This window comes from Hesperophylax consimilis, chromosome 1, assembly GCF_061612785.1.
Source record: "Hesperophylax consimilis isolate HC1 chromosome 1, BYU_Hcon_1.0, whole genome shotgun sequence".
In the NCBI taxonomy this organism is placed as follows: Eukaryota; Metazoa; Arthropoda; class Insecta; order Trichoptera; family Limnephilidae; genus Hesperophylax; species Hesperophylax consimilis.
In genome coordinates, this window is record NC_142836.1 from 44,733,668 (window position 1) to 44,760,216 (window position 26,549).

The following is a 26,549-nucleotide window of genomic DNA, read 5'->3' on the forward strand; positions in this document are numbered from 1 at the left end:
ATGTATAAAGAGAAATGTGTGGCGATATAATATACGAGTACTTGCTCTAGGATCAGTTACATTTTTATAAGACGGTTGCTAAAAATTATATTCCAAAAATTTTGAACCCGACATTTGAACTTGAAATGCCGAGACAAGGTCAGGCTCATGGCGTGATTTTATATTTCGCAGTATGAGTACCTAATCTGCATAATAAATCCTTAAAGAAAGAGTGGGCAGTACTTTAATTATAATACTATGTACCTGTGTATGTATTCTCAAGATCGCAAGAAGACTGCGCCGGAATGAAAATTAATTTTGTTACTTCATCGAAACAAAAAACAATATTAATTATGATTAAAGAAGAAGATAATACTAATAAATATAAACGAAACATGAAACAGAACAAGACACAGAAAAAATGCAAAGATAACGGTCACAACTGGGAATCAAGTAAAAGAGATAAATAATTTGTTTTGAAATTCGAAATAGTTTTAAGTAATAAAGTTGAATTGTTTGTACGGAAAAATGAACATTCCTTTAGGGAAAAATATTTTTGTATGAGAAAAAAAAACATTGGAATTTCGAAAAAAAGTTATTCATCTGTTTTACTTCTACCATTATTTAGAATAGCCTCCCGAAGTTAGCGCACTTTACCCCCGGACACCCTGTGTATTACATTGATGAGTAAAACCTTCAAAAGTTATTAAAGAAAGGTGGTTCATATTTAAAAATTGTGTGTTTAAATATTTTCAATTAACAATAAATTACATATTAGATTTTACAGGGTAGTTACCGTGATTGTGTAAGAATCAATCTAAATACATATACCTATCGAAAAAATACTTATCTCCGAACTCGGAAGTTTTATTATTATACCATCGCGCCGACATGTAAGCTGGCAGGAAAAATGAATTTACCTCTTGTTTTGTGTTTATTCAAAGTTTTTTGACAACTAACACAGAATCAACAGTGGAGGAGGTCGATGGGGTTTCACGTTCGCATGCTTTTGTCGAAGTTTCAAAATAACCTCTTTCTTTTAATGAGCGCGGTCATCAAACCATGTCGACGCAGTTGTCTGCCAAGACGGAAAGCCCGGAGGTCAAAGGCATCACCAGCGGTCACTTACTTAGATTTAAGCGGCTCATAAAGGTTGGCGAAGAAACGGTGAGGGTATGTAAAGTGGTAGTTCACTTGACGTCATCGTTGTCCGGAAACTGGGGGCGCCTGCGCAATGGGCAGTTCTCCGGGGGGGTGAGGTGGTCACCACCACCACCACCGGTCAGTGGCTAGTGGCTAGTGCGGGGCGGCCGCCCGCTGCCGCTCATACCAGCTACCTGCTACCTATCGATTCACGCATTCTTACTCAACATACTCGACCACTCGGTCTTACGTTTCCAATACCACCGGCTCTGTCGACCGGCTGCTCGACCATCCTTCGGCACCCATCCAACTCGTCTTCAGGGATGTGGTAGTGCGAACCTGATATTATATTGCCGTGGCTCGTGTTCGATCGCCTGCGGCCCGCTCTCCAGAAAGTATAACACCGAAGCCGGCTACACGTGCGCCCTAATGACTTTTGTTAAAGTGTGAGATTTCCGCTATTCATTCGCTATGTAAAAATCAGTTTAAAATTCGCGATACATGAGCCAAATCATTCTAACTGTAACGATATGCCTTCTATATCGACGGCTCCCTCCGATGATATTCTAGAACCGTTTGAATCCTTCGCGATCATCAACAGAGATAATCTCCCATCGCTGGCTGATGGACCGGGCACCGCTGGACGAATGTCTCTCGGCCAATCTCTCGAAGCAGCGGCGGCAAGGCAGAGGAACGTCAACATCGTCAAACCTGTGCAGAGAAAACCACAACATGAACTAGAAGATCACCCACTTTTAAATCAACCGCCTACGGACGATCGTAGAGTCGAAAATAATGCGGATGAACCTGTAAATCAAGGAAGAAAGCGACTCAAAACCATGGAGGTTATGGCACCATCACAGACCATTTTAGATCCGAGGTTTTCGAGAAATTTGGATCTAAAACTGAGGCGGTTAAAAGAAAAAGAAATAATTGCCGAGCGTATATCGAGACGCGCTAAAGAGCGTACCAGAGTTGTCATCCCCAAGATTGAAATACGATCTGTGCCCCCAAATACCAAAAGGTTCACCAGATCAAACCCAAACGTTAGTCTTGTCAAACCAAGCATCGTTAACTTGGAAATTAAAGAATCCGGGAAAAATTATGACAATAAATCGGAGCGTTCCTCCAGCAGAGAAAACGAAGTGAAATTTCCAGAATTACTAAAATACGGATCCAATCGGAAGACGACCCAATCACACGAGAATATCGTCAACAACAGGCCTTTATTTATCACCACCGTCAAAAAGGGACAATTCTTGCCACCACCTCCAGAGATGGCGTCTCTCTTGGGTCTGGAAGGATATATGGATAGCACAGTAGGGAAGATAGGCGGCGGGCTGTCTCCCTTAGTGTACTCCTACGCCAGCAGGCCTAAAGTCCTGGGGGCGGCTGCCAGGCTAACGGCGGCCCCCGTTCCGGCCCCGGCAGCGCCCGCGCCCCACAAGCCCGGCCTGGGGGGCGCGGCCCGGGCGCTCGCAGCCCTGGCCTCCCTTGCTGCTGGCACCGCGGCTATTGGATCCAGGTAAGACTACTGGTCAAACATTCGACATCTAGAACAACCCTAGAATAATAATAAGTCAGTCTCCATGTTCAGAAATTATCATTAGACAAGGAAGCAGTCCAAGAAACGCAATCGAAACATCCTGATGAGTAATCAAGTTGGGCACTTTTACCTACCGTGAAATATCCTTCTTAATTCTTACCTTCTTCGTTCTAGTTCAAGTTGCGTGCAATGCCGCATGATCCGAAATAAAAGACGTTATATTTGATACTGAAGGCGATATAATAGGTCCGCAGCACGCGATGATATTATATTCAGTAAGATGTTTTAGAAATTGAAATTTATTTCAGCGAGGTCATATTCAATACAATTCTACTAGAAATTATTTAAAAAATATTATTACATCATTTAAAAAATGACGCTGATAAAACAACAAGTACCTTTCTTATAATCTTTATTGATCTAATTTACAAAAAAAGTTTAAATAATTTTTTGCATTTTGCAAATGTGCCATTGCACTTGATGACTATGGAAGCCATCCCGTTATTTGGTAAAAAGTATTTGGTGTAATATTCGATATCAACGCAAGATACACATATGCTTCATGTGAACACCTTAGAAGCCCGTCGAAAAATATTTTTAGTTAAAATGAAAACCATAATTAATGCACTTATTTTGCTTATCAGAACGCGCCAATCAACAGAGCGACTCAATTGCTTAAAATTGTTTTTATTAAATTATTGACCATCGACATTTTCAACATCACATACAAACAGTTTAGCAACTATCTTTTGAAACATGTCACAAAATAGTAAAAATGCCCCCATGACCTTTTCATACTTACAATTTTGCTATCGTCTCCGTAGTATATTTTTGTATAACCGTTTTATGAAGAACATGAAGATGATAAATAAATATACTCTTTTGCCCCCGAGTCCTTGAAACAAATTATTATGGTATTCATTAAATTAATAACCTATCATTATAAGCAACCCCCCGTTTAGGAATGTCAATTCAAGACATGTTCTAGTGTTGTGTCAATATCGGGCAGTGGTAGCTAATGAACTTAGAATGCACTACAGTGATGCGCAACCCGCGGCCCGCGGGTCATTCGCACGCCCTACTTGGCTATATATCAACATTTTTGTGGTCAATCTGGAAAATCAAAATAAAAAATACTTTTTATTTATTCATTTTATTTTATTGGGAAAACCAACAGATACAATATTCTATAATGTATGCTAAAATTTTTATAACAAATGAACCGATAACAGGTTTTAACTAGTGTTTCTTAATAATTATAAGGGAATATAAAACAGAAAAAAATTACAATCGTCTACGGGGTTTTGATGGTGGGATGAAAATGAGGGGGGCGGCTCTATTCTGTGTAGAGTAATATGTATTTTGCGAATATTATTTAATGATTTTAGGTTTGAATGTGCGAGGTGCTTAGTTAAATAAGTCAAATTCACTTTTTCAATAACTTTTTTTTTTTTAAATCTACAATTTTATTTTTTTGTTAAATATCAATATCCCATGTCTTTCATTTTTTAAAACAATACTTGAAGAATCGGTTCAAGATCCAGGAAATCAAAAAGATCCCGTTCGAAAAACAGGTAAACTGTCCCCCTTCTGTTAAATAGATTGTGCATCAGCGACTTAAAATGATAAGATTAGAAAAAAACTCTGTTGAGCCGCAAATGTTGTATGCGAATCATTTTATGGTTTTATTGTGGACTGTTATCAATTTTTGACACGACTATTGGGGATAGTTATGGTTAATAGTTAGAATTGGGAAAGGATTCTGTCTTAGCCTTGGTCTTTTCGGTCGATTTTATGGACTTGACTCGGACTGCTTGGTTACCACTGCACAAGCTTCCGCAATAGACTTTTATTAAACACACTGAGAGAACACTTGACGTGTACACTGTACACATTTTCTTAAGAGCCTGGCTTATATAATTAAATTTACGCAATGTCACTGAATGCAGGTACTCCACACTGTCAGACAGGGACAGGTATAATTGGGTGGAAGAATGAAGGAACATGTGTTAAAGGAGATATATACATATAGTTGCGTCAACACTCTGTTTAGTGGGAAGATTGCAAGATTGTGTTCAGATTCGTTTCCTAATATCTTAGGATCTTTGACTCCGAATCGATTAAAATTCTGAATATGTACTAAAGCTTGTGGCCGGAGACGATTCTGAGAAAAGCATTTTTATTGGTATTTTTAAGACTTGAGGTTGGATTAATTTTCCATATAATTTTTTCTTAAGCTTTATGGTTTCGAATCGCTTAAAAAATTGTATTATTTGTACCCCGTAAGATCTCTAGATTATGAAATTTAATCATAAAAAATAAGATCATTTTTTTTCTAATTTTTACTGTTCTTGAATTTTGTTAATTATTATTTTATATTTTAAAATAATGTCCCAAAATAATTTTGAGCCTGTTAAATAAATTGTCATTTTGTTATATATCTACTACATACCTACACAAATATGTTGACGTGATTTTCACTTACACAGTAGCATTCATAATTTGAACTATGTTTAGTATAATTAGTCAAGTTATTGCGATAGTTTTTACACGCACCCCTTTAATTATCTGACCTTCAGCAACTAACTGTAATACTAATACTAACAGAAGCTAGCGAGGAGACTTAGGCCACATCTTATCACCTGATAAAAGTGCGATGTAAAGCTGTGCTGTCGAGTAACGAAAATTAAGTACCTACTTTCCAAATAATTCATTGAGGCGTGTTTGGTCAGGGACGAATAATATTATACACCTATTTTGACGCTCCTTCTACTGCCAGGTTCATTATTGTCTGAACGTCAAAATCCCGGAGAAAAGTTATAAATTTTCTATTTCAGATATCCGTTCTGTCATTACTCATGTTTGGCAACAATGAAGCTGACTGTACAAATAAGCGTACGCAAAATATCGTTATAACATTAAATCGCTTAAATTTCCGCCTTTCTTGCTGGCATGCACACGTATACTATATTAAAATTATGATTTATCGTCTTCAAGTAATACCAATCAAAATATTAGAAATAATATTAGTCCATATACCAAATATATTTGGGTTTACATGCTGCAGAAATATTCCCCTTCATTTTTTTTTATTTGGGAACTTTCGTGGAAATTATTTCGAATCGATTTTTGCACGACCAGAGTATCGATTCTCCAATCCAGGCCGCTCGCAATCGCCTTCGAAAGTACATACATTGGTCGACGTTGTTATTCTTGAGTCTCGTTGAAGGTACATACTTACATACGCCAAACGTCATTTCACTCGTTGTTCGAGTGGTTTTAAGTATAAAACCGGGAATTAGTGAATGCAAATGTTGGTAGAGGAAATTAACCAATGTCGATGTTAATGCATTCTATCAACTTTAGTTGCACCCGAACATATACGCATTTGGTATGATTTGAGATTTTCACGGCCAAAAGTATTATAGTGATTTGTTTTTGGGGTATTATGCCGTGTTGCGCCACCTCCTTCTTTAGCCAACGTTTCGGACAACATTGCAGTGTCCATCATCAGGGCAGATGTGTATTTTAAAATTACACATCTGCCCTGATGATGGACACTGCAATGCTGTCCGAAACGTTGGCAAAAGAAAGAAGTAGCGCAACATGGCATAATACCCCAAAAACAAATCACTATTATATACGCATTTCTCTGAAATTTGATGACATCACAGAAGTTAATATAGGAAATAAATGTCGCTCCTACTGTATCGGCATTTGGCGAGATTGTTAGCATGGTTGAATCCATTCCCTGGGAACGAAGGTACAATCCTCAGGGTTGTTTTTTTATATATTTTATTTCGTTTTAGTTTGAGAGTAGAACAACCTGTATATACCTTGACCAACACCAACCAGCTATCCGTAAGAAGCTGAAACATTCGCGTTATTTTTGTAAGAAATTTGGGTTATTTTTTTGACGAAAGTCGCGTATTCTGTGAATTTTTGCGAAAAGAGGTGTCATTTTTCAGCAAAAGCGGCAATACTTTTCTACAAAAGTGATGTTATGTTAACCTGCACAAATGTCAAAACGCAGATTTTGTTTATTTATTTTTTTACAAAATCAAAAAATTAAATGAATAGGCAGTACGCGGCGTTTCCGACGAGAATTTAGTTGCGTTCCATTTTATGGCTAACAAGCTTGTAAATCATAGACAAATGCATACTTAGAATGCGTAATATTACTGTCTATAAATTTATTACAAAAAATATTCGTGATATAAATTGCATATTTTGCGTAAAAATTGCGTTATCGCAAACACGAAATTTTGCAATCCACGTTGAGTTGGAAATAACACAAAGTACTAACATAGGACTATGAAGATTGAAATCATTAATAATGAGTGTTGTGTTTGTTTGTATCTGTTTTCTATAATGCCAGTGCAATAGAGATTTATATTATAATGAAACCTTACTTCAACTGCGCTTGGAATGATTCCACCCTTCCCCCAATCAATCACACGCATCCAGGGGTGGACTACCATCTTTAAAGAGTTTTAATTTTTAATACTTTTTGTTATCTTTGGGGATGCTTATGGGGTTTATTTTTAAAAGAAAAGGAAGGAGAGGAAGTTCTGGAATGAAAAAGAAAATAATGGCGGGTAGGAATCTGGGGTCTATGTATCAAGAAGTGACGGACGTATGAATTCATCCCACTGTGATGCAAATCGATGGCGATGGGTTGAGATAGTCCAACTGGAGAAGGTCAAGTCAATTAGCAATAACATGAAATCTTTAATTGTCATGTTAATATTGTTGAATTCTATGAAAATTTCATCGGCTAATCCTTTCCATAACCCGTCTGGAAGATATAAATAATACGTAAATATGTATATTCTTATCAAAATACCCATAGAATAAGGAAGAGGTTATTCTACGACAATAACTGTTTATACTGTAAGTACACAGATGTAGACACTCTGGCAACCTCTGCATTTCCATCAACGTCGTAAACCGTTGTTTTTCCAAAGTCTTCTACTAATAAAATTACGCCAAATTCAACATTCATACTTTCAAAAAGTCAGGCAGAAAAATAACTATTTTTCGTCCGGATTCTAGAGTTCTGGAAGAATCAAGTGCAATTCATCAATCTCGATAACTTCCATAATGTGTGTTTAATCGAGTGACCTGCCTATTATTTTTTTAGTAATTTTTATTTGTTTTATTATTTTTATTTTTAATGTTTTATGTTATGTGAAACTGCACTGCAAAAGTTCCAACTCCCCCTAACCGTTAGGAGCCAGTGAGACTATGGAATCCCCAATTTGGGTATGTTGTGAGGCTGAAGATAGTGGGAAGTGGAAGGAGATGGGGCAGAGGAAGGTGGGGAAATAACTGTCTATTTAGATCTGGTCCCCAAACACGACCGAAGCCATATCAAGCAACGCTTCAATTCTGAATGGTGGTCTCTTACACCAGGGCGATACTGAGAGTATCTTCCACTCTGGAACGTGCCGCAAATATATTATATATCAATTTTAAAAGAGTAATTTGTGAAATAAAAAAAATAAAAATTACTTGCGCACGTCTAGTTTTGAACCCCAGACCCCCAGCTTGCTAGTCGAAAGCGTTACGCCTTTACCACGGAGACCGTGGTAATTCGTGGCAATATTAATTTTCAACCTTAGTTTAAGTTCAGTAAATAACGCCACACGGGTTTATCACATGTATACAACTGGTATGATAACACCCAGATAATCCCTCTGTAACCCAACTTTAATTCCCTGACTGGATTATCTGAAAGCCTGGACAAGTAGAGACATGGCTTCATAAGCAACTTGATGTTGCTGTAAATGTGCATGAGATCATTTCCGGGATATTTTTTTTTATTAATTCATTTAATATTAATGAGCTAATTTTATTTACTTCCTTTCAGTGGCTGCCCAGCGATGCCCCACGGAAACGCCATGTCGGACAGGAGGGTGGTGCGTGGAAGCACCATGGTGAGTAATAACAAAACACAAGACAACAAACACAACTAATGGGTGTTTTACACAATGCTTTTTTTCGTTCGATTTCCACATGGGTCGTCCTTTCACACAGATTCGGATTGAAAAAAGAATGTGTTCTAATTTGGTACCGATTTTCGTACAGTTTAAGATGGCGGACATTATTTCACATCTTTTTTTGTTCTTTAGAGAAAAAGTAATATTCCCGGGTTACGAATAACCTGATTATTTTTTTAAATATCCTACTACCACCACAGTAAATGTAAAATTTGTGTCATGGTGGAGGATTTAGACAGCCGAGAGATTGAACTCACGACGCCGGGGTGGGACCCAGACGCGACGCCATCTCAGTCACTGACCGGTCGTAATAAATACTCTCAGTTATTTTGGCTACGCTCAGAATGAATCATCTACTGGTCAGAAAGGATGTACGCATATGCTGTATATTTCTTCAGGCTGATTCGTGGATGGTTTGAAAACTCAGCTATTGCGAAGAGCAATTCTGTGTTCCCGATGGCTATCTCCGTCAAAGGCAGCATGGAATGTTCTATGTCCTAGCCTGCAGGACTAAGTTGTAGTCATATGGTGGGGAGAGCAATCTTGCTGATTGACAGAATCAAATCAGATATCGACATTTTTATCATTGAAGCTGCCCTTAAAAGGCAAACTCTTATTATTTCTAGTATAGTCTCTATAACGACTTTATGTACAAAAAGCATTTAAAAAGTCATTAAAATTTTCAATTTTACAATTTTTTAAAAATAAAAAATTGAAATTGTAAATTGAAAAAACACGTAATTTCGAATAAAAATTGAAATAAAACTGAAACATATAACATAACATATACACATAATGTAGTTACGTAAAACAATAACAGGCGACAAATAATGTCCGCCATCTTAAACTGTACGAAAATCGTTTCCGTTCTTTTTGCTTCCCGAATCCGTATGAAAAGACGCCCTGCATTATTGAAACAGGACGAAAAGTACATCGTGTAAAACGCCCATAGGTAATTTTGATGGAGAGCAATTTAACTTCTTTAGTATTTGGCTCAAATTTCCACTAACCGGAGACTCTGCGCAGAAAAGTAAAGTTCACTACGGTTTGCAGCGCAGTCATTTGCAGACTTTTCTGCTCAGGGTCTCAGGTTTTTGTCGATTCGGTTCGAGATAGTAGGACGAAGTGCCATAATACATATTCATCGAAATAATAACAAAAAAAATTGGGGACGACCTCATTGCATTTCTGTGTTGTTTTGTTTAGAGTTTCGGCAGCATGGGGGGCGGAGGGGGCGGCGATGCGGCAGCGGAGGCGCGGCGCCGCGCGGTGGCCCGCCGCAGAGCCCCGCGCTCCACGGCGCCTCCGGACAACATGCCCTACAAGGCCGTGCAGACTGAGCCCTACCTGGAAGAGGTGACCTCACCCCCAATACTTATTATACCATCCACCAAAAATATAATAACTACATCGACGCCTGGACCTTATCGAGGCCAATATAGATCGTCCAAAGACGATTTTTGAAAGATTTACCAAGTTGGATATTAACAATCACATTCACAAAGTTTGTGAATGTTTTTATGCATTCCATCCCCGTTACGTTCCACTTATAAGTTTCCACCAATATAGCATCGGATTCCAAATCAGAAATGTTAAACGTGTTTTTTTTCAATGTTGGTCCAAATTTACGTAAAAACTGTATACAGGGTGTCCGGGGGTAAAATGCAAAATCTTTGAGAGGCAATTCAATATGATGGTAAGAAGTAAAGAAGGTAAATAACTTTGTTAGAAATTCCGTTGTTTTTTCACATACAAAAATTTTTTTTTTCGTAAAAGAATATTATTTTCCACACAAACAATACAATTTTTGTACCTAATATTTTAAATTTTTACTTGTATTATCATGAGGAATAATCTCCCAAAGTTTGTGCATTTTACATCTGGAAACCCTGTATTTTCCTAAAATACAATATAAAATGTATTATATTATAATTTAAATTAAGACACCATAATTAATTACGAAATAAGACTTTGTGATTGTATGTACAGGTGGGACATGGTAAACACACTCTTTCTTTTGATCTAAATAATTGATTAAAATAAATAAAGTATTATTTAACAGTTTGAATAAAATAAATAAATAAATATTCCCCTCAAAAATATCCAATATTCTTTAGTACATTATAACTTTTTTAAAAGTCTATGAAAATCGTGGGATTTGACAACTTAATGTACAAACTTTTGCGAAAACGCTCACGTATATCTGGATTATTTTTAAAAGGTATACCGTGGACCTGGAAAATCGTTGTTTTCAACAGAAAAAAACGATTTTTTTTTTTACTAAAATTTTTGTTCAGAATTTTAAATCTGGCGTTTGAGTTATACGAGTAATTTATGACCATAAATGCTATTGTTGTGCTGCTCATGGAATTGACGTGTCGTATATATTCATTTATTTATAGGGCGGAGACGGTTTGCATATAGTTCCCGTGAGCACTTAGGCTATAGGTCCATTGTGCCATTTCTCATTTTACCTCATTTCTTTAACAGTCACCCGGTCCCTTTTATAAAGTTTACCAGGGTTGTCATCGGATATGTGGCTATGTCTTCTGGTTGCACAATGTGTCTTCCCAGGTCGCATCTCTCCTCTACAATCCCCTTGGTTCCCTCAAGGCCCCACAAGGGAAGAGTTTATGGAGGTCTCCTCATCTTTTCTCTCCACTCCTCCCTGGTTCCCTGTAGGCTCCGCGACGGAGGAGGCCACTTCCTCTTGGTTCCCTGAGGCCCTACGGGGAAGGGGATCTCATCTCTCCTCTCCACTCCTCCTCTGTTCTCTGAATGCCACATGACGGAAGAGTCCACTCCCCCTTGGTTCCCTGAAAGCCCTACGTGGGAAGAGGGCCTCATCTCTCCTCTCTAATCCTACTTGTTTCCTGAAGGCTCTATGACGGAGGAGTCCACTCCCTCTTGGTTTCCGGAAGGCCCCACGAGGGAAGAAGGAGTTTTCGAATGGTCCAATTTTCGTCCCACGAGTATCTAGAAGGTCAACTCCAGCAGAGCCCCAAGTGCTGGGGTAAGATCTAAATACTCCAAGATGTGACCCTGTTTCTCGAAGGTACCATTCGTAACAATGTTCTCCAGGTCATTTAGCCTGAGCACGGTATCTCACACCTTAGCTTGGGATGGCTATTGAAGGGCGTGTTTGCACTCCCTGAGCGATGGGTTCGCCACCGTCGTATATAAATAAATGGTTGAATAAATATTTAAGGTAGGCAAATTTTGATCATGCAGTTACAAGATCACACTTCCTTAAGGGTTAGTTTGCTTTGGAGAGCAACGTTATTCACAGAGATATTTATAACCCTAAGATAGTAGAAAGACATTGAATTGGCCCAAGGTGATTTAACAGATTCAAGAATTTATTAAAAACATTTGAATATTTCCTCGTTTACCAAATGAAAAATTGAAGCAAACCACAGACATAGGAATTAATAGACGAGAAGATAATGGCGAGGGGTAAAATCAACTGTTGAAGAACGAAGGGGGTAAAGCTGACTGTGATTCGTCAATAAATCAATCTGACAGTATATAGGCATCTCGCATTATAATATCACCATTTAGTTCTTAAAAGTAAAATCTGCTTTTGAATGAATAGACATTTTTACATGGGAGCGCAAATTACTCGCCACGTTATGAACAAATTTGCGTAGTCCAAATTCGGCAAAAAATTTCTTCTATTTTCAGAGTCGAATATTTCGTTTAAGTATTTAGTTAAGACACTTTTATAAATGTTCATAATTTACTTCCCAGCAACCAACCAGCTTTGTGTTTCGCGTCCAGACGTTTCTCGATGTGATAGTATATATTATGTTTCTACAACTGATCCATATTATACGATGTGAATATGCTTAAAATAAAGTAAAATAATGCTTATATATGGAATGTAATACGACAATTGGGTTTATTCTCTTTTTCACATCTATTTTTACAAGTTTTCATAGCACAAGTCAACATTTTGCCGTGTTATTTCGTAAAATTAACCGATGATGCCTCGACCATAGTTCGCACAAGAATGATGATGTCACGTTTTCAAATTTCACTTGAGGCCATACGCGAGCACAGCCGGCTCCAATGGAACCGGTATGGGGAGTGGGGATAATACGCTTTTAATCACTTAGGGCAGGTCTACTAATATTCATATGTCTATGAAGCAAACCAAGTTTTCTTATATATGCATTTGAACGTTGAACTTTAAATAATAGCCGTGGGAAAGCTGAAAAGACAGTCTATGAATATTATAATTCTGGAAAAACAAAGTGATGTTTGATGCTTTCGACACGCGACGGAGTTTAAAATACAAATGTTGTGTAGCAAGCAGCTGTTGGACTGTCGGTACTTCATCCTTGAATCTAACACTAAAAATGGAAATGAACGCCTAAAAATATACGTTTTTTTATATCAGTCGAGGTCCCGCAATGCGGAGTACAATCTACCTTTACTGAAGGAATAATATAGCTAACTTGCCCCTACGTGTATTCTTAACGATTATGCCTCGAAATATTTCCTTCGCGCAGATTTGGTAAATGCTGGCTTAAAAAGGCTTCATTATGTAAACGAAGGTCAAGTATGAGTATTAAGACGAAATAAAAAAGAAAGCTGTGACACTTAGCCTTGTTTCCACGGGTCGGTAAATGGACGATAATCCTAAATAGAAATACGTTACCATATTGACCTTATTTTCTTTTAAATACTTGTTTACCTTTCTAGATTCTACCAAATGTTGTAGATAGTTCCAAAGTTTTAGTAAATACTTATTGACTCTGTTTCTCATTTCTATTTAATTACTCAATAAGATAGTACAATTAGGACATATATTACTAGAAAGTTTATTGTTTGGATTTTGACCATTTGACAAGTGATAAAACAAATATATTGAGTTTATAAGAAAATAAGATGAATTAGATAATGCGTACATTTTTCATTTCTCATAATGCACAATAGAATGTACGGACAAACTTTAAAAAAAAATTAAATATTAAAAGTTCATAAAGTTTTCTCTATGGACCCACGAAAAAAATGGTCAGTTTTTAAAACATTTAGCTCTGTTGCAAGATGCCTAGTATGCCATAGTTTGTCACTTAATTTATTTAAGATTGCGTTAGATTTATTGTTCCCAGCACCATTTGAAAAATTGAAAATAATCTAATTTTGTTAAAATTATTCCCTTTTAAGGCAGTGCAGGAAACCAAACTAAACCTTGCATCGGATAAGATTTTTTACAAATTTTAAACTAACATATTGTTTTTTTACTTTTTTATTTCATAAATTCATTCGTTCACTGCATTTATCTAAAATTAAAATTATAAACTTTATACCTCTTTCGGAAGACCTAAATCTTTTCAATTAGTTTAATTTTGTGTGGTATATGTGGGTCAAATACATAGAGACTACTTTAATCAAAATTTGGATTCTCCAAAAATAACTTTTTCGTTAATTCCTAATGCAGAAGTTAAGAACCGCAGCCTCCTTTGGTTTGGTCTTAGTGAAAATTTATATTTGGTGTTGCAGGCGGATAGTCACACCCTTATTGATCAAAAACAACCCGTTAGATGGCATTTTCAGCCATACCACAAATAAATCATGATTTATTTTTGGGTTATTTTTTTTTAAATTTTCTAGATTTTTATTTGCCATGAAGTGGTGAATCATTTAAATTTACTGAATTTACAGTTACTGTTCTTTATACAAATAGAACGGCGTCATTGCGCCTCACAATTTTTACTTCATATGGGTGTTTAAAATGTTCCCTTGATATTATAGACTTAGAAACCTTGGATTTTCTCGGGAGGGAAAAATTTGCTACCTAAAAACCCTACTAAAATAGCATGTTTTGAAGCTTAGGGTTTCTATGCCGTGTTGCGTTTCCTATTTATTTAGCCAACGTTTTAGACAGCGTTACAGTGTCCATCGTATAGATTACACTGTCCGTCGTATAGATTACAGTGTCCATCGTATAGATTTTGGTAAAGTGTATGTTTATGTATGAATAAGTGTTTTGCGCTTTAATTCTCTCATGGCTGGCATTCCAGTACAATAATTATTAGAATTAATTTGGTTTGTAGAATTTATAGTAATTATTGTTATTTTTATATTTTTGCAGTTGTTTGATAAGGGAGAAGAATTCGACGTTGGAGTTCAGACAGATATGCTGGTAGAAAGGCCGACAACCCCTAAATTTATTCCCAGCAAGATAGGATATGACGTGGCGACACAGATAATGCCGGGAGACGTAAGTTGTTTTCTTTTACCTACAAATCTTTTATTTATTAAAAATATATGAAAATATTCGCACGATGGCATTTTTAAAGAATATAATTTCTGATGTTAAACATGTATCTACATAACATTCTAAAATTCTAACATACATAGGAAGTTCTTACATTTTCAGTACACTATTAGTAGACCGTGTTTCCAATGTCTCTGAAACAATTATAATCAATAAATATTTTAATTTACGCATTCAAAAACCAGGATAAATTTGCACATACAAACTAGCGTCGATGCACAAGATCCTCTTTACAACATATATTCCACCAACCTACAACTAAACGAACATTTAGACCAAGAAATATGCAATATTTTTGTACAAAATTATTTAATGTCGTCCCTCTTGCAATAAAAAACATTAACAAATAACCACCGAAGAAATATTAAGATATGAATTATGGACACGGGAAGGAAAAATATAGACACAATGTTGCAACTTGACAAAGATGATATTATGTTTTTCTTCTAGAGACTGCTTTGTAATTTTCCTTTTGTAATATTTTAAAATACAAAAACATAATACAAAAAAACTTGACCTAATTTATAATTCACACACAAAATTATATACAGTGTGAACTATGAACGGAGTATCCCGGTAAGGTCACATTCTTATCGACATTTGTAAAAAAATATAAAATAAATTATAATGAATTTATGCCGCCGATCCTACAATGTTACGATCAGAATTGTCGCCTTCGAAGCAGTTGATCGAGGTTGCGATTCTATTTGAATTTCACTTTTGTTTTTGATAATGAAGTAATGCAATTCTTGGAAGCGGAAATAAATCCACTTCCCAACATCCGGTCGAGCTGAAACTCGGCAGGTAGACTCGTTTTCGATGACAATGCATTTTGTCAACTTTTGGTGGCAATCACGCGGACACACGCATTTACACAGCAATTAATATACGAAATAAAGGCCGGTCCTACCCGACCGGCATTTGTCGAAGGTTCAATCCTCAGTAAACATAAAACATTTTTAAAGAGATGTGCAATGTGCATATCACAGTAAAAAAACTTTGTTTATTAGGGTTTTTTTATTATTATTTTTTTATGTTTAAAAAATACACGTGATTTTTTGTTAGTCGTATAGGTAATATAATTTATTTTTATTCCGTTAACGCCACTTTTACGGCCAGAGCTCCGGTTCACTTAATATTTTATTATACACCGATAGAGCTTTTACAATACAAAAGGTCTGTAGATAAATAAAAAATGTCGTCAACATAGACAAAATAACGAGGTCAAATATAATTATCAACCTTAATTTAGTGATTTTAAACATAGCCAGGTAGTCACTACATATCGAAAAATATTTCGTTGACTAATAAATACCATGATAATAGATAGACAGTAGCGACTGGGGATTTATTTTGTTGGTATTATAACAATGCATTTTATCATTTTGGTGGCAATCGCGTACACATACGCGGACGTATACGCATTTCTCTGAAATCGGATGACATTACAGCAGTTAATATACGCCATACCCGATCGATTTTTGGCGAGGTTGTTAGCGCGGTTGATTACAGTCCCTGGGACGGAAGGTATAATCCTCAGCCATACAAAGTTTTTTTTTAGTTTTAAAGACATTGGTTACATGTAAAATTGTAAAATATTTTTTTTTTCACTTCTTTTTTTAATTATAAAACAATTTTTCCTCGATCCAGTGAAACTCGAATAGCCATTATTTGTATTTATTTATTAATAAACAAAAAGTCATACATTAAAGTATAAACAATAATTATTCATTTGTTCTAGACCAATACAGTTCCATTAAGTTAAATTATTGATTGAGTTTTTGTACCTACACACATTTGAATGCCGGAAGGTTAATACTGGGGAGGAAAAGCAGAAGATTATTATAATGGTGGAGTGGTACACTCTCAGTATCGCTCTGGTGAAAGACAACCACTCAGAATTGAAACGTTGCTTGAAATGGCTTTGGCCGTGGTTGGTGACCAAATCTGAACAGCCAGGTATTTTCCAGCTTTCCGCTTCCCCGTCTCCTTGCCCTTCGCAAATTATTCAACCTACCCCACAACATACTCCAATTGATGATGCCATAATGTTCTAGCTCCAGACGATTGTCATCATGGCAGATGTGTACAACTATTCAGATATGGTTATGCAACAAACTACTTCAGTCTTTATAAAAGTGGATAGGATAACATTTTGGGAGGCGGGTATGTTTACCGTCGTACTGGGAACAATTCATCGGATAACCAAGACTTCTGCCGTAGGTCATCAATCATGGTTCGCTACGTTTGGCGAATTAGCAGGGTTGCCCGGGTTTATGAGTTCATCCAGTTCTGCCACCAATTGCGTGGCGGGCCGGATTTGGAGAGGCCAGTTGAGGGAGTCTCTTTGACATCTCCAGCCGGACTATTATTTGAGTTTTTGAAGACTTTTTCTCTAAAAATACCACCCACATAAACCCCCGAATATGACAAACTAAATAATCACTACGACGAAGCTTCACAGTGTCCTTATAACGTTAACCGTGTATCATTTTATTTATAAGTTCGCTTGAAAAAAAAGTGTCAAAACGAGCTAGACATTATTATTTATTTACTGTATTTTACAAAATATGTATAAAATACTTGTCAATTTCCTGTAGGTACTCATAAAGCTATAAGTAAGTCTCGTGACATGACAGAGTAGTGGATACTAAAGTATTGATGGTTTCAGACGATTGAATAATGAATGACTAAAGTGGGATTGATCAGTGCCCCACATATCACCGGGGACGGATTGAGCACACCTGTCTGGGAGATGTAGGACAGTCAATACACAATACTTGGCACACAGCACAGGGTTAACGCAGGTCATGAAGGGACGTGTACTTTATAATATTGTCACTGTCTGCTGTTACTAGGCGGCAGATAATAAGCATGGTCAAACAACTAAGTAAATTACAGAATTGATGAATTTAACATCTAACAATTTCGTTGTTTCTCCACAAGGATGGGCCGTACGATGGAACGCCAAATACGGTAATAGTCCTTGCAATTTAATTTTCAACAAGACATATATATTTTTTAATACATATAATTGAATTTTGCATTTGTTTTTAGTAATGAATAAACGCAAATCTTGGAAGCGGAAATTAATCCACTTACTCGACATATGATCAAGCTGAAACTCGGCAGAGACTCATTGACAATGACAATGCATTTTTATCAACTTTTAGTGGTAATCACGTGCAGATACCCGGACATATACGCATTTCTCTGAAATCGGATAACAACTGTTAATATACGAAATAAATGTCGGTCTTACTCGATCGGATTTGGCAAGGTTTGCAGAGTTATCGACTCTAGTTCATGGAAAAGAAGCTTTAATACTCAGTCAAACCTATTTTATAAAATGATTTTGTTTTAAAATAGATTATACAGAGTTTTCCAATAAGTGGTGTTATTTTGATATTCAATCGTAAAATATCAATGCTTTCGTTGCTTGTGTGGCACGTAGCGCCATTTTGTTGAAATTAAACGTTGTCTAGATCAATACCATCCAATTCCGGCAATAAAAAACATTAATCATCTCTCGATAGCGATTCATTCACCGTAACTGTTGCTCCAGCCTCATTTTCGAAAAAGTAAGGTCCAATGACCCGCCGGACCATAAGCCGCACCAAACAGTCACACGTTGAAGATAGAAAGGCTTTTCAACAATAACCCTTGGGTTTTCCGAGCCCCAGATGCGACAATTTTGCTTGTTTATGAAGCCACCGAGGTGGAAATGGGCCTCATCACTCAAGATGATTTGCATTTGATTCACTCAAGTGAATTTTAATAATTTCAATGCGTTGTTGAAGCGTGTATCGTTTCATTTTTATTAATGGCGTAGTTTATACTTGTCAAATGTTGAAAAATGACAGCTTTAAATGTAAGATCGACCGAAATAGCGGGCTATTCAAAATAACACCTCTTATTGGAAAACCGTGCATAATAGTTTAAAAAGTGCTTTTTTGGCTTGATTTTTAAAAAACTATTTACTAACCAAGTATACCTACACAAATACTTTTGTTTTGGTATAAAACACCTAGACTGAGCCAGTTCCAATGATTAATGAGAAGAAACAATAAATTAAAAAATTTAACGAAACCAAAAAATGGACGAAAAGAAAATAAATTAAAATAAGTGAGAAAGAAATGAGAAGAAAAGAGAAAAATGTGAGCGTGAAGTATGTTTTTCTATTGTAGAAGTAATCTGTCAGCATAAGATAATGCCTTTCTTGGTTATCTGTGTGTGCACATTGTGTTTTAATATGTCAGATGTAATTTTTGATGTCTTTTTAAAAAAATTCTAATCTTTGTAAAAAAATTGGAGCCAGATCACGGTAATGTCTTTGTCCACGGGTGGTATTCGTCTTCGGATATATTACATTCTTTATTTTTATATGTATTTTTCTAGAATATTCGTAGATGTTTAGGTAATTTCGAGACGAAACGCGCTGTCAGAAATGAAAATAGCCATGTTTAGTCACCAGATCTGAATAGCCAGGTACTTCCCTGTCTTTCTCTCCCCGTCTCCTACCTTTCCCCATTGCTCTCAGCTCTATCACACACCCTATATTTACGATAATAATACTGAAAAGAGAGAAAAACATACATTTACTTTGTATTTGTAATGGTTCATTAAGTTTTTCATCGTAAATTATTATGTATTGCTTTGTGATTGTTTTCCCTACAGAAATATCACAGCGTAATTTGTAGGGAAATTTACAATCCACAGGTGGTAGAAAATACTATTCTTCTTATATTTAATGTATGTTCTGCTCTAAAGAACAAAGAAACAAGTAAAATCTTATTGAGGCGCGCTTAATATAAAAAATAAATTTGTGCAGCATTTTCATGAAAATCAATATTTTGCGTACAAGTAGGTATCACAGCGAGAGTTCTTGCGTGCATCATGTTTCAAAGTTGTTTTTCCACTTCAGAAAAAAGAATTCCAGTTAAATTGAAAAATATCACTTTAACAATTAAAAATAACACGGCGTACAATTTTCGAATAGAAATAATTTTTTTTTTACCCTAAATCCACCCGTGAGGCCTTGAGAAAAATAATTTCACTCAGGGCTGTGTCATCTTTGGGGATGCTGTGTGGATGGTCTCTTTAATGAAGGGGAGGAGAAGAAATTTATAGGTAGAGGAAGGAAAGGGGTATATAATATAATAATACGGACATGTGTCTAGTGTGGTAGTCGAAAAGCATGTAAAAAACTGGATTCAAATATATTTTATGAATAAGGAAAAAAAATATATATATGGTAGGAATCTGGGGGTCATTGTTTCTAGGAGTGATGGACGCATGAATCCATGCTTCCCCTTATGGTGCAAGGCGATGGGTCTAGGGAGTCCATCTAGAGAGGTCGAAGGGTCTCTCTCAACCTGCTTCTCCCTATCCGGTCCGCAGTGACCTATGGCAGAGGTGTTGATTTTCCAATAAATTTAAAGGTTCCTGGTCTCTCAAATTGTACCAATGCACATTGCACACTATGTATTGTTTGGGTCAACTCTAATTGCGCGACCTTTAATTTGCGCATAACCGATATAGTATTATTAACATTAATCATTCTTTAACTCCTCGCAGCTGTTTGACTTTGACGAGGAGGTGGCCTCCGTGCTAGAGGTGCTGGTGGGCAAGACGGTAGAACAGTCGCTGGTGGAGGTACTGGAGGAGGAAGAGCTGGCGGCCGTGCGCCGCAGATCCGAGGAGCAGGCCGAGCGGCGTCACGCCGCGGCCGCTAGCGCCACCCATCACCAGCGCCACCTGGTTCGCATGCACAGGCAGAAGGTAGGCACCACACCACACCACGCCACACCTCGTATCTATCAAGTTAGCCTTAGTCATGTCCAATCAAGTCACATCCAGTCATGTCCAGTCAGGTCAAGTCAAGTCAAGTCTTGTTCAGACAATTAAATCAAGTCAAGTCACGTCCATTTCATCCACGAGTCATTTTCAGTCAAGTCAAGTCGAGTCAAGTCATGTCATTATGTACAATAAAGTCATGTGCAATCAAGTTATGTCCAATCAAATCACACAAGTCAAAAGTTTTCGCGCAGAATACGTCAGCATTACTCACTTTTTTCTACAATTCGTAGAAGTTGGATGTCCTGGTGCAAGTTAAAATTTATAATTATAATTTTTTGTAGTACTATAGATCTGATCCAGGTCTGCAAAAATTTAATCAGCTTTGTCAGAACCAGTCTTGACTTGAGGACGGGACGTTTTCAGTTTGAAATTCTTCTTCTTATGACAGTTTATACGATAGGTATATCAATAGGTGTATTAACTTCCGAGGGTGGCTTTACAAGAAGTATTATGAATGTTATGTAAACATGATGTTCTGATACTCCTTGTTGGATTTGATTCTCAGGAGCGGCGCGTGGAAGAAGCCGCCATGGGTGTGGAGGCGGCGCGCAGTGCAGCACAGCGCGCGGCCGCCGCTGCGCTGGTCAGGGCGCACCTGCCCGCACTGCTGCCCGTCGTGCTGCGCGCGCTGCAGGACCAGGGCTATCTGCAGCCCGACCAGGACCCCGGTAAAATACCACAACCCTTTATTTATTAACCTTCTCTTGCTCAACTAACGTAGACAGGATTTTGCAATTATAACTTTGGTGCCACTGAAAGCTCCCCTGTAATATATCCCTTTGTTGACTGGGCTAAGCCAAGTCATGTTATCACACGACTATTTAGCATTTCATCCGTTCGTACATTTGTTTGTTACGTTGCGGTTCCTGTTAAAAATCGTGGCCTCGTTGGATACTACATTTTTATCCCACCACAGTTCAAATGATCGTGGTTCCCACTAGGAGTTGTCAAATCGGAATATTATAGTATCTACCGGACGGATGAAAATTTTTAAGTAGATTTTTAATTGGGACTAAGACATTTCTTTAAGTAAATATATTTAAAAAAATAAACATTTATTTACCAATAGATTGCTACAAATTAAAAACAAAAACTTATTTTATTTGACTGTATTGATTCTATTGACAAAAGTGTAACTGCTGAACATTCCATTGGACAAACAAGTTGTATTATTACTTATTTAAAAAAAAAGTTGGTTTTGGTTAGATAAAAACATAATTTTTTGGATGCGAGGTTTACTGTTCACAGAACCACTAGTTGTACATGGTGTATATATATTATAAAGAACAACGACCAAGTATGCTCAAAACTGGTGGGTGGATTTTCAACTGCATTTGTGCAGTTTGGGTTATATATCCATCGAGGGTATTTTTTTCACTGTTTTAACCCTTCAACAACCAATCTAATTCGTATCTGTCCCGGTCTTCATACGGAAGATGGTGAACCGCAAGTTTTATAAACTATTCTAATCCAGCAGGTTGGTTTACTGCAGTTCGCGAGGCCTCTGACGTAGAGAAATAAGACCAGCGGAAACAATGTCCTCGTTCCCTTCACTCCACAGGTCACGGTATTTTGGAGTGTCCAGAGGCAACATTACCGAATCGAATCATACGTTTTTTTGGAAATGGCGGAGAGACGCTTCTAGATGCCAAATTTCTCTTTTGATGGACTCGTTTGTCGGTTAGGCCTATCGAGCGTGTCTTTTAATGGTTCATGTTTCCACATCAAGCAGAAATATTGATATAGCCAAAACCAAATAAATGATTGCATGAAAACGAGGAATATGTACATTCTGTATGTGTACCTATGTGCATTTTGCACTTAGCGGTTTATCGTAGAGTAGGATTTACTAAACTACCCTAGTATGTTTAGGTTTACTAAAATGAAAAATGACAAATGCCATCGAATGACATCATTCAAATTAGTGATAAAGACTGCTAGAATTGCTGGAATTTGATGTAATTCCTGCTAAACTGTCAGTTTTTTTATTAAAACATTTCATGATTGGCTCTAACTACACTTCATACGCGTCATCAACATTGATTTAAAAACTAAAACCTAGAATTTGGAAACGTGATTTTATTGAGAAGTCGAGATTGGTTCTTTCTGATATAATATATCCTATTAAAAGTATATAAAACAGACATAACTTTGAAAACTATGATTTGAATATTCAACAATATGTAGATTTTTCATGGCCTTCATTCTTCAAGCACGTAACACCGTATAAAAATATTTATTCATGTTTTTACTAACGCAACACAATGTATTTTCGTTATTTTACGGAGAGAGTTTTGTATACCATTATTTCCATTAGAACGCTGTTAGAATTAATTTGTTCGTAACAGCATTTCGTAGAAACTTAAATATTCCTGACCCTAAGAACTCGGGTCGATAATATTTAGTAGATGACTGTTGGTATGTTTACCGAGTAGCCAGCAAAGTTGGACTTAATTTTAAAATTATGAAAATGAAAGAAATCTTTCTAGATGCAAATCGTTTTTCTCGGAATTTTTTAATCGAATTGTTAAAGGATATTGTATCAAAAGGTTTGATGTATTCAACACCTATCAGCTTTATTTTTCTAGTCGTCTAGCGTTAAAAATAGTCACATGCCGCCATCGCCTACAAGCTGTCACGATGCAATTTATTAAGAAGGAAAATGCAATAAGTTGACAAATGTGTGACAGGTCAAGGTGAGCGCACATTGTTAGCTCTAGCAAAGACATAAAGATAGCAGAAAACAATTCATATATTTTTACAAAAGACATTCAAATGTTTCAGTAGCAGTGCTATTTCGGGAACAGTAATAATGGGTAGTTTCCTATCGCTTTGCCATCAGCTATTCGCACATTGTCGCACAAATGGGTGTTTCGGATGTGGGAGTAGGTATAAAGAAATATATTTATCATCGTCACGGAAAGTTGCTTGTCGCTTGTCCTTTGCCGCTTTCCGCTTGCCGCTTGTCGCCCATCGCGTGACTAGTCCCCCGCCAGGACTGATCATTGCAAGATAATAATATGATTTATTTCTGATTAGCCCCCGCTGTACCTCTCGTGTAATCATTGGGCTGTGGGCCACGGACTACGGGCTACAGGCGAATGAATAATACTATTACGGGGATCGTTGCAAAATCAGAACAAATATTGTATCTAAAAGCCCTAGGATATATTTTTTTACGAAATCTATTACGTGCATAAAGGGGAGGATTTCGATTTAGTGACTGATGATAAAGTTTTTCGAGCTGATATTTGGTTTTACCTCTTAGTATGTTTTTAGGTATCGATGAAGCAAAGGTGTTTAAGAAAATACAAATTATTTATTATTTAATGCAAAAATACAATCTTATGATATTTGCTGCAGTAGACAACAGATAGAGTGAAATAATTGCAATTCAGGAACACGTTTTTGTACATATTAATGTGGTAATTGGTGGAACCGCAGTTGTAGTGGGAAATCATGATAATATTTATTGAAGATGGAAAAAATATCGTCTGGGATAGTAATAATTGTTCGTAGAAGTACGTAAAGAGTACCTACGTCAAAATAATATTTATGTCATAAAGCAATACGAGTAATAATATTTGCTTAGTCGCGTTTCGATAACGGTTTACCGCAAACATGACAATCGTCATATATAATTAATTGACTGCATAGAAGCTATCATTATCGACGTTAAGTGATTCGTGACTATTGACTGTTGAATTGTTAACTATTTAGGTGATCCTACATGCACAAAACATGCAACTTTACTTAACCATAGCTACCTAGAGGTATACTGTGAAGGAATTATGAATCAGACATGGTACCATTGTTTAAATTGAATATGTTGTGTTAATGGTTTGCAGGTGTGGATGAAGGATTCATGCCTTGGCTGATGAGTGAAGTGGCCCAAGAAGTGGAGAGCATGATCACCAGTCGCGATGTGCTAGCAGGTGAACCTTCGATATTATTATTTTATGATGTTGTGGCTATGTGATATCGCGTCGAAAATAGAATGTGGAGGTAACGCGACGTCGCGTTACCTTCACTTAAGAGGAACGGCTGCTCTGCCTCTTTCAAATTTAACAATACTAAAATTTGGATTTGATGTGAATATACCCAACCGAAATGAATAATTATTATTTTAAAATCACAAGGTGTAGAATATATCTAGAAAGGGTATAAGCAATTTTATTTATTTGTGATTTAAATTGTAAAATATACTTTTTTTTCGATTTTAGAGGCAACTTTGGCAATTATTTGTGAGCTTATGGTAGGTATTAAAACTAATAATTTACCTTACCTACTATATGTAATATTTAAAAAATACATAATTTAAACGTGCTTTTTGATGAGCTTTATTTAGGCAAATAACTATATAATATGTCGTTCATTAATTAAAATTTCCACCAAAAAAACGCATTACGATGTTTTTATTTATATTTCATTAATTTGACATAGTAGGTAGGGAAGACTACACTTTCTCTTTTCCTTTAAATTTATTTATAAATAAATATTCGTAAAGGTTTATTGTCTGCTGTTAATAACCACCTGCATCTGTCTTTTCTCCTACGCCTTGTGTATATTGTCATACAAATCACAGACGTCTTTGCGCTTAGTTGGAAGAATTAATTTTCATAGATAAACCACTTTCTGTGACTCTGCGGCCTGTCCTATTCACATTTAGCCAAGGGGCTCCCTTGGCTAAATGTGAACCTAGGCACCCCCTCACTATAATTCACCTTAATATGTGTACAGATATCGTGCGAGAGGTACTGGAGACGCGGGCGGAGGTATTCCGCGCCATGGGCGAGGGCCAGAGCAGCAGCGGGAGAAGCAGCACTAGGGCAAGCAGCGAAGAGGAGGCGAGCCATCACTACAACGACATAGGTAACCTAACCTCTACTACACTCTACGTTGTACACAGTACAATCCTGCTATAGCGACATTCTCAGTGAAATACGGACAAATACCAATTTATTTTAATCTAGAATCATGTCTTGATGTCTTATGCATATTGTCACTAGGTTGTGAAGTCGTGGCTACAGTGAAACTCAAATATGACGTAAAAATTGGTCCGGATACTTCAATGAAACTGTTAATAGCAGGTTACACTCTTGTTTACACGAGTTTTAGTCAGGTTTCAGTAACTCTATCCGAAAAACAAGCTGTTTCGCGAAATAGTCGTTTATGCGTGCAATTAATAGCGTGTTAACAAAATGACAACAGTAAACAAAATATAAATCTACAAAGCAATTATTGTCATTCTGTTTACTAACTTGTGCAATGTTTTTCAGGCGATCAATCAGGACACGCCTCCGATGTCTGACGTTCAAGTGCGATCAAAGCGGTTAAAGGGTAAATGGATCAAAACGTTCTTTCATAATATTTCCGTCCAACCAAAAAGTGCTTCATCCACCAAATCAGTGACCATGGTTAATACAAATTGATTCATCGTTCGTTTATGGAGCAAGCCTCAGGTGATATCGAGAAATAATATCAGTGATAAAAATGGAAAGTTTAGCATTAAAACTTAAAACATCAAACTTTCGCAATAACTACCTGTACCAATGAACTGTGAACATTTTAAGTAAATTCATATGAATTTATAATGTTAAAACCAGATATTTTTATAATCAAAATTAAATCATATTGAATACTTTAAATTTGAAATTTCTATGTTATCTTTATGAACATTCAAGTAAATTGTATAAGTATCTATTTACACTATTTATAATGATTCAATAATCGT

At 36.6% G+C, this 26,549-nt stretch overlaps 1 protein-coding gene across 1 annotated transcript; it reads left to right on the forward strand.

The window, feature by feature from the left end:
• The first annotated feature begins 1,652 nt into the window (after positions 1-1,652).
• Positions 1,653-26,299, forward strand: Rsph3 (Radial spoke head protein 3). The gene is made up of 10 exons (XM_089632628.1): positions 1,653-1,854; positions 1,954-2,647; positions 8,541-8,607; positions 9,877-10,026; positions 14,771-14,899; positions 20,534-20,737; positions 21,321-21,483; positions 24,664-24,750; positions 25,556-25,687; positions 26,095-26,299. Exons 1-10 carry the CDS (start codon positions 1,653-1,655, stop codon positions 26,124-26,126), a joined length of 1,860 nt encoding a protein of 619 aa, XP_089488754.1. The 3' UTR covers positions 26,127-26,299.
• Positions 26,300-26,549: the final 250 nt, after the last annotated feature.

Coding starts and splice junctions, on each gene's coding strand:
- Rsph3 (XM_089632628.1), top strand. CDS start 1,653: ATGCCTTCTATATCGACGGCTCCCTCCGATGATATTCTAGAACCGTTT. Junction 2,648..8,540: donor ACCGCGGCTATTGGATCCAG/GTAAGACTACTG, acceptor ACTTCCTTTCAG/TGGCTGCCCAGCGATGCCCC. Junction 20,738..21,320: donor TTCGCATGCACAGGCAGAAG/GTAGGCACCACA, acceptor TTTGATTCTCAG/GAGCGGCGCGTGGAAGAAGC.